Consider the following 9,968-nt stretch of genomic DNA (forward strand, 5'->3'; position numbering starts at 1 on the left):
TTTTAAGCTTTTTTTAACACAAAATAGTAAAGACTTGTTGTAGTTTCATAGTATTACAGCTAAATACATTCTTTTTATTCAGATAACTATAATTGACAGTCATTTCTAGAAAAAGGAATATTCAATTTCACTTGTTTTTCATTAATTCTATATGTAGGCAGAATACAAGATTAGCACATTTAAGGAAGGATACCTTGTTAATTACCAAGCATTGTTTCAATAATCCAAACTTTGATAAAATTGCTTTTTTTTAAGTGAATTGTCATTTTAACATTCATATTGAAATTGATGATATTGCTGAATAAACACCCTAAGGGGTCATGCCATTAACCTTTGAAGAATTGAAAGGGCTGATTATTGTTACATAAACAAATCTGTGTTCTAATCTGAATAATTACTTATTAATTAATGACAGTACATATATACATTATTTAAATTTATTTTTTTTACATGTAATTGTTAATTCTTAATCATGTTAATAGGAGTTATATTTATTTGAAAAAAAAGATTTTTTTGCTTTATATTTACAGTTTGACCAATCTAGACACACAAAACCAGTTATAAATATCTTAACTGTATTACATGTGTTTATTCACTGAATCCTCTATAAAATTTAGACCAGTATTTTATATTACCCAGTATTGCCCAGTATTACCCACTAAAACCCAGTAAAACCCGGGTTTTCCCAGTATTTCCCACTGGGCTGGGCAATACTCATAAAACCCGGGTTTTTGCCAACCCTGATACAAACTGATAGACAGATTTTGTCACAACATCATTAAAGTGGAGTTAAAGTCTTATAGGATTGTAAGTATGTTTTATTTTATCACCTTGCACTTTCATGCCTTGGCTGTGTTTTTTTTTACAGCAGTTAGTTCAAATTTCTGACCAGTTGAACAGTTTGATTTTATAAAACAAATTGCAATTTGGTCAGAATTTTGAATAAGTTGCAATTGGTGGAGAGCAACACTAACAGTCAAGTCACAGTACCAGGAATTAAATATAGATTCTACGGCTGCATCAAGTGTGATAAGATTTTAAATAGTTAAAATTTAACTGTCAAGAGTGGATACATATTGTACATGTATTTTCAAACAATATGCAGGCAAACTTATTCCTATTTTCGAATGATCTGCAAAAAGATGTGTTCTTTTTGTGTGATGTCATCAGGCATGGTGGCCTTTTTCATGCCGTCATAATAGAAAATTCAGGCGAAAGCAAGAGAATTTGATGTCATAATCGGATTTTAACCATTGAAGAACTGAGATCAAATAACCACACGTTGATTAAATTATTTTATACAATGGGCGCAGAAAGGGATGAATTTACAAAGAATTAGAGAAATGCTGTTTCACTACCATGACGCTATTACAGCTCACAACTGTATGGGTTTTGTACCTTGTTGAAGGTCATATGGTGACCTATAGTTGATTACATCTACATCATTTGGTCTTTGGTGGATAGTTGTCTGATTGACAATTGAGATTAAACCTCGTTTTCTAATTTTTATACTGTATACCTTCCGAACAAGAAAAAAATTTGCTTCAAAATATTTTCCAAGCAAGATTCATGACTTAAAAAGAATTTCTGAAAAATACTATTAATATATAAACAAAGCCTTTTTCTAACTTCCCTTTAATAAATTTCTGATAAAATGCAATGAAAGATATGAGATCTACCCCGGTATATAAATTAACAAATGTTTCTATGGTAACACAACACATACATGCAACAATGAAAATATCTTTAAGACACTAATAAATTACTAATGAAAAATGAAAAAACAAAAAGTCCAAAGTCTTCAGAAAATGTAGTAACATAACTCATAATGGTGTCATAAACAACTAAAAGGTCTGGTTTGATCCCACACAACATCAACATGGTAGACATCTTGTTCTTTTTCCTTGGCATTTGCAGTGACTGAAAAAAAATAGACATAAGAAGATGTGGTACTAGTGCCAATGAGACTCACAGTTTTGCTCACCGAACAGCAAGCTATAAAGGGCAGTAAAAATTACAAGTGTAAAACCTTTAAAACAGGAAGTCTGATCATAATGCCTTCTTATAATTCTAATAACCAACTGATTGAATTGGAATATTTTAAAACACAAGAGTGCACACGCTGAAATGTCTCGCCTTCTATATTAATCATTGATATTATGTTGATAGTCCTAAGTATAAAGCTTTATTACAACTGTCTCATTAACTTAACATTAACCAAAATAACTAAATAAAGACCAATGAACCATGAAAATGAGGTCAAGGTCAGATGAACCATGCCAGGCAGACATGTACAGCTAACAATGCTTCTATACAACATATATAGTTGACCTATTACTTATAATTTAAGAAAAATTGACCAAAACACAAAAAATTAACACTGTGCAATGAACCGTGAAAATGAGGTCATGGTCAAAAGAAACCTGCCTTACTGACATAAAGATCATAAAATATTTCCATACACCAAATATAGTTGACCTATGGCATATAGTATTAGATAAATAGACCAAAACTCAAAAACTTAACTTTGACCACTGAACCATGAAAATGAGGTCAAGGTCACATGACATCTGCCCGCTAGACATGTACACCTTACAATCATTCCATACAACAAATATAGTAGACCTATTGCATATAGTATGAAAAAAACAGACCAAAACACAAAAATTTAACTATAACCACTGAACCATGAAAATGAGGTCAAGGTCACATGACATCTGCCCGCTAGACATGTACACCTTACAATCATTCCATACACCGAATATACAAGCCCTATTGCTTATAGTATCTGAGATACGGACTTGACCACCAAAACTTAACCTTGTTTACTGATCCATGAAATGAGGTCGAGGTCAAGTGAAAACTGTCTGACAGACATGAGGACCTTGCAAGGTACGCACATATCAAATATAGTTATCCTATTACTTATAATAAGAGAGAATTCAACATTACAAAAAATCTGAACTTTTTTTTCAAGTGGTCACTGAACCATGAAAATGAGGTCAAGGACATTGGACATGTGACTGACGGAAACTTCGTAACATGAGGCATCTATATACAAAGTATGAAGCATCCAGGTCTTCCACCTTCTAAAATATAAAGCTTTTAAGAAGTTAGCTAACACCGCCGCCGTAGCCGCCGCCGCCGCCGGATCACTATCCCTATGTCGAGCTTTCTGCAACAAAAGTTGCAGGCTCGACAATAACTACTGCAACTAAAACAAATTGTGCATCACTGAATTTTTAAAAGTATTTAATATTTCAATGCTGGTAATTTCTTGCATACACACGTCAATCTGGAGCAATAAAATGGGCATATATAGGATGAAAAACCAATAAATATATTTGTTTTTCATATTCGAGTCAGCATGTACATGCATGTGGTTTGCATAAACATGAAAAACCTTTGGAAATAGACATTACACATTACGTCATGGTGACATAGTTGTCAATATTTACACCCCAGCCAATCAGTTGTAATAAATCAGATGTGATGAAGCTGGGGTAGCAAGTGTTCCCTGGTCCCCTTGTAAATCTGCAACTTGGCAATATACTATTCCTTTAAGGCTTTATTACATAGTTTTTACTTATAAAAAGTGTTTGAAACATGAATAGGCATTACACAAAACTTAAATGGGATGGATAAAGCTACTAATAATGAACTAATACATACCCTGTAGACAGACAGAGGAAGAATAATGAAAAAACATTCACACATTAAACTTACATTTGTTAATTGATAATGAATCCATCCAACCTCAAGTGCAACAAATGGTAGAAAAATAGACTAAAAAGAAAAGAATTTCAAAATTATAAATTACAAATCATTAAATTACAAACAGTTGGTAATTTGTATACATGTTATTGAACAAACAAAAGTAATTTATAGTATGAATAAACCTTTCTGGTGGCAACACACAGCAAATCTGTTAAATGAAAATAAATATGTATCTATGTCTTCTTTTATAACCTACTTTGATTGTTTATATTATCAAATTCCATGTTGTTTTTCCTGTTTATCTTTGTCAATGTTAAATGTATGTTTATCCTTTTCTACTTTTTCTGTTTAAATTTGACTTATTTGCATTCTTGTTTTTTTCATTTTCTCTTTGTTCATTTTCCTATAATATGTACATGCTTATCTGGTTGTTTTGTCCTGTACAAAAACAACAAGATAAGCATGTAGAGAACATAATGTATATTTTTTTGTGTCACAAAGATGAAAATAAAAAAGCCATGAATGTAAATAAGTAAAATTCAAACAGAAAAAGTAGAAAAGAGGGATTTTCCAGTTTTTGGGCAATAACTGAAAAGTGCCTCAAGTAGATTTCAAGAAACTTTGGTGACTGGTTAAAATCAATCAAAATAATCATTTCAATTCTGATTAGGATAATTAAGGTAATTTCTATGTTCGATGTGTATAGGTGTAAAACGTTTGAATAGGCTCTTCCATGAACATCCCTTTTTTGTTTGTAGACAAGCAAACGACTGGCAATGTAATTTTTCATAGGGCGGAGTTTTGAACAGCCAGCATGAATGTTTGTCGTACCTAGGTCAAATATGTCAATTTCAAAGTGCAACACGTTACAGTCATAATAAATGAATTAGTAACAATATGTGCATCAGTTAAGAGGTTGGGAATGTTTAAAAATAATCAAATATATTAAATGCATGTCAATTTGATAAAACTCATTATTCTGTAGTAGTCATTACATGTATACACATGTGCAAATATTTTTTATTGGATTTAGAGCATGGGTCTATTCATAAAGCGATTGAAGTACATTTTGTACATCATATTAGAATTTCCCTTAATCTTTTTTTTTTAATTTCTGATATGACATTGTGGAGTTACTTTTGCAATGAAGAAAGTTCCATGAGAAAGTTCCATACTCCGAGTATGGAACTTTCTTCATTGCAAAAGTGACTGGTGTATCATGCACTCAAGGCACAGCTCTAAATAACTTCATGTTTTGACATTATGATGTTAGTACTTATATATAATTAACATCAATTGTAATGCTTGATTTTTTTATATAGATTAGAATGTTGGTTTTCCCGTTTGAATGGTTTTACATTAGTAATTTTTGGGGCCCTTTATAGCTTGCTGTTTGGTGTGACCCAAGGCTCCATGTTGAAGGCCGTACCTAGACATAATGATTTACTTTTATAAATTGTTATTTGGATGGAGAGTTGTCTCATTGGCACTCATACCACATCTTCCTATATCTATTGAACTTGTAACTTGGCAAACCTTATAAAAACTTATCAACTTCATCAGTCCTGTAAAGATCTGATTAACATAAAATTGAGAATGGAAATGGGGAATGTGTCAAAGAGACAACAACCCGACCATAGAGAAGACAACAGCAGGTCTTCAATGCAGCGAGAAATTCCCGCACCCGGAGGCGTCCTTCAGCTGGCCCCTAAACAAATATATATACTAGTTCAGTGGTAATGAATGCCATACATGCATTTATATATCAAACTATAATTCTACATACTATATCTCTAATGTACTAATATTGTAGTTTTTTTTACCTGGAAATAAAACAGTCCAAAACCACATTTTAAAACCAGCCTGCATACTATAGCCAACAGAATCAAACTAGCAATCTTCAACCCTTCAGTCTGCTTTAAGGACAAATTAATATCTGATTCAGATTTTTCAGATTTTATAACTGGTTTCTGGCTGTCTTGTGTTTGTCTATTCTGACTATCGATGTTTCTCTGTATTTTGACAGTCCCTCTCTGTCTGAGTTCAGGCTGTATATTTTGCTGTTGAACTGAAGTATCTGATCTGGTCTGCACTTCTGGTTCTGTAGCTTTAAGGTTCAATTCTGGTGCAGTAGTTTTGGCTTTAAGGTTTTCTTCTTTTATAGCATTACCACTGGTATTAGTCAATTTGTCTTCATCTGTTTTATTTTCAGCAACTTCTGTGAAAAGAAAAAGCTAAATTAATTACGAAATAAACACATTAATCATCTGACACTCCATATAAAAGGTATACACCTAATTGGTCCCACTTTCAAATAGTCTAGAATACTTCTTGTTTGAGAAAAAAATACAAAGTTTGAGAAAAAAATACACAACTTTGAGATAAGATTTGAAAATATATTAGTACTTAAAATAACCAAGGTTATCACATTGTTGCTGGTTAACATTGGGTCCCATACTGCATTTACCTATTCTAGCGCTGGTCTTTTTTAAATGACTAGCAAGTTGACATATTTTTTCCGCTGTCTGTTGTTGATGTTTAAGTTTCTTTTTTTCTTGCTTTTGACAAATGTTATATATATATATATATATATATATACACTTGGGTAACTCCTAGGTATTTTTTGCAGTTGAGACTCATTCAGTACATGGATGTGTAGGAGGTAATCTCTCATGGTGGGATTATTTTTTTTGCTTATTGTCATGAAATTGCATTTGTTTGCATTGAACTTCAAGAGCCATCAATGTTCCCAGTCTGCATCTGTTGTTATAGTTCATGCAGTAAGGTAAATGATAGTGTCATCTGCACAATTCTTGATTAGATCCAACTCCCTCTTGCATATCATTGATGTAGCAGAGGAAAAAGGGGGACCTGCATGTAGGACTGACCACTGTGATACACCTGATTCAACTTCAATAAATCCTGAGTAAGCTCAAGCACTACTGAATGTTGTCAAAAACTCAAAAAATTGAGAATCCATCAGTTGGTTCTGTATTTGATCCCATACTGCCTTAATTTATGGATTCAAAGCTTCAAATAAAATTGAGAATGGAAATGGGGAATGTGTCAAAGAGACAACAACCCGACCAAATAAAAAACAACAGCAGAGGGTCACCAACAGGTCTTCAATGTAGCGAGAAATTCCCGCACCCGGAGGCGTCCTTCAGCTGGCCACTTCAAAGTTCATTTATCAGTTTATAGACAATAGACAGTAGACAATAATTATTTATTCACACAAACACATTACATTAAATGGTTATGGCATACAAAATTACGACAATAAACTGACAATAGTTAAATTGATTATAATTATATAAGACAATGTTAGAGTGACAGTGTAGCAAATTAACCTGACGATATCGGGATATGGGTATTTAGTCGGATCTTAACAGGTACTTGTGATTTGTTTAAAACCGGTTTTAACGAAGAAATGTCGAAATGTTCATAACTTAATTAAATCTGTTTTTGGGTAAGATGGTGCAAGCATACGATTTTTATTGCGTCTTACACTTTGAGAAGCGAATAATCTTTAGCTACCTTATTTAAATATTGTGTAAAAACGTTAATTATGAGCTATGAAAGTCAAGTGGCTCAAGCATTTTACTGAGCTTTAAGTTTTAAAAAAATGCAAAGAAATATTTTAACAGTGGGTTAGATTTCATTAGTCTTTACTATCTATAGATTAACAACTTTTGGTTATATTTATAATTTAGAATCATCATTGAAGGTGGAGCGCAATTGCACAGTTAATTAATATATTGATGTGCCATTTGTATGCAAGAGTGACATTCCGTTGTATTATGTGCCAATTCGAAAAAGTTATGTGAGTATTGTCTCCCTTTAACAGGTTCATTATTTTATAATTAAGTTTAGGTTTCTGATATTAATTTGAATAGTTACAAAATGTATCAATTCAATATATTTCAGTTTTTGTTATTGGTGTATCAAAAACATTGATGTACGAATATAATTTCATAAATTTGAAACATTTAAAATGATTACATACCAATATAAAGAACCGTTCATCATTTTTGAAAAAGACTATGATTGCAATCCGTATTAATTATCTTCCCTTCATGATAGATTGATTGGAAAATGAACCAAAGTTCTCTAAAGGTAATGAGGGTGGTAAAGGGTTATTTTCGTGCAACGTGATCGCCGTTTTTTATTTCACGTTCAACGTGTTTTTACTTTTTTATTTGACGTTCAGTCGTGCAAGACGGGTGCCTCGTTCAACGTGTTCTGCTTATTTAATTTTACGTGCATCGTGATTTTCAAAGTCTTATTTTGCGTGCTCGGTATTTTTCAAATAAAATTCAAACACTTGGCAGGGATCGTCAAAAAATACTTTTTTAAAAACCGTAAACCAATTATATCATAAATGTGTATACTAAATCGGGAATATCAAGTAAAACAAAGAGTTAATATATACAAGAAGACAGTGACTCAGTCACAAAAGGTTCAAATAAAAGTATTTATTTTTCGTGCAACGTTCATTACAGAAATTATTTCACGTTCAACGTGAAATTATGTCTTATTTCACGTTTTTTTCGTGCAAGCACCCCCCCTTTACCACCCTCGGTAATCACAGAGAGGGACTAGCAAGCAATTTTTAGTGTAGCTTATTTAACGTTAAAACAACTTTCCACTATAAACAAATGTTATTTTATACAAATATAAGGACCTTGTTAGCTAAATCTACAAATTTTATTAGATATTATGAAAAAAGTAAAATCACAAAAATACTGAACTCAGAGGAAAATCAATTCGGAAAGTCCATAATCACATGGCAAAATCAAATAACAAAACGCATCAAAAATGAATGGACAAGAACTGTTATATTCCTGACTTGGTACAGGCATTTTCAAATGTAGAAAATGGTGGATTGAACCTGGTTTTATAGCTAGCTAAACCTCTCACTTGTATGACAGTCGCATCAAATTCCATTATATTGTAACCGATGCGTGAACAAAACAAACAGACACAATAGGTAAAAATGTCAAAAATAGGGGTACAGCAGTCAACATTGTGTTATCATCTTAATCACTATAAAAACAACAAATGTAACGAAGAAGCACAAAAAGGCATACATCAAATTAACATCCTCATTTTGATTATATTATACGATTTTATTTGTCTATGTAAAATGCACCCATCAAGGAAGGAGGGTTTTGAGTACTGGTGAAAATTGCGCGTTTGAAATTCGCACAGGTAGACATGAAATAATTTTGTCGTTCAAAGTATGACGGGATGCATAAATACAGTCACGCAAAATAGATATAACAAAAACTGGCTTAACAGTTAAAGTAATAATAATAAATAAAATAATAGTGCGGTTCAAAGTATGACGGGATACATAAGTACAAAGGCACGTCAAATGTATATCACAAAAACAGTGGGTTAACAGTAAAATATTAATAAATAAAATAATTTTGTCATTCAAGGTATGACAAGATACATAGGTATAGAGTCACATCATGAAATAATTTTGTCGTTCAAAGTATGATGGGATACATCAGCACAGAGTTACGTCAAAAGGATATCTAAAAAAACAGACTTAACAGTAAAAGTTATATTAATAAAGACAAATAAAAGAATAATATAACACGTTATTAAGATGATAAACAACGTCAGTACGCAACATCTATACTTCAAGACCATCGTGTATTATTTTGTGAATTTTTATTACAATAGATTAATATGCTAGACAGTGGTTTTCAATCAATCTGTTTGCATTAGGTGCCGATTTAACTAGGTGCTAATTTGATTTGGGTGCCGATCTGACTATACTGGATGCCGATTTGACTATACTGGGTGCCGATATGACTAGAAATCATTTGTCCGAAACAACCAAACCCGAACCGACCAAATATCTGTTAGATTGAGGCCAAAACATCTAGTTTCCATCAAAATCTATACAAAATCTCTGTGGTTAATCAATATGTAGAATTATGTACTGACCCTTTTCTGATTCATATTGATTTGTGAGCCTTTTCATTCGTTTGTCGGCATTTTCTAAGATTTTTCGTCTCCGGGCTTCACGTCTTGCCTCTGAATCAGCCATTTTGAGAAACATAGATCAATGAAAAAGAATATAAGTTTTAAATATTGGTTGGTTTCTTTTCCTTCGTGGAATTAGATTAAAAAATTAATATGTTTTTTTTTTCAAACTTATTAGCGCTATTTTAGCTTACGATAAAAGATGATATTTTCTGTTTAAAAATTGTTTTTGAACGGATATTTTGTACTTA

The 9,968-nt window shown here is 32.2% G+C and overlaps 1 protein-coding gene across 1 annotated transcript; it reads right to left on the bottom strand.

The window, feature by feature from the left end:
- Window positions 1–1,619: 1,619 nt before the first annotated feature.
- On the bottom strand, window positions 1,620–9,838 carry LOC143045404 (uncharacterized). The gene is made up of 4 exons (XM_076217873.1): window positions 9,679–9,838; window positions 5,541–5,935; window positions 3,727–3,786; window positions 1,620–1,920 (listed from the first exon to the last, which is right to left on the bottom strand). Exons 1-4 carry the CDS (start codon window positions 9,791–9,793, stop codon window positions 1,747–1,749), a joined length of 744 nt encoding a protein of 247 aa, XP_076073988.1. The 5' UTR covers window positions 9,794–9,838; the 3' UTR covers window positions 1,620–1,746.
- Window positions 9,839–9,968: the final 130 nt, after the last annotated feature.

This window comes from Mytilus galloprovincialis, chromosome 9 (genome assembly GCF_965363235.1).
Source record: "Mytilus galloprovincialis chromosome 9, xbMytGall1.hap1.1, whole genome shotgun sequence".
Classification (NCBI taxonomy): Eukaryota; Metazoa; Mollusca; class Bivalvia; order Mytilida; family Mytilidae; genus Mytilus; species Mytilus galloprovincialis.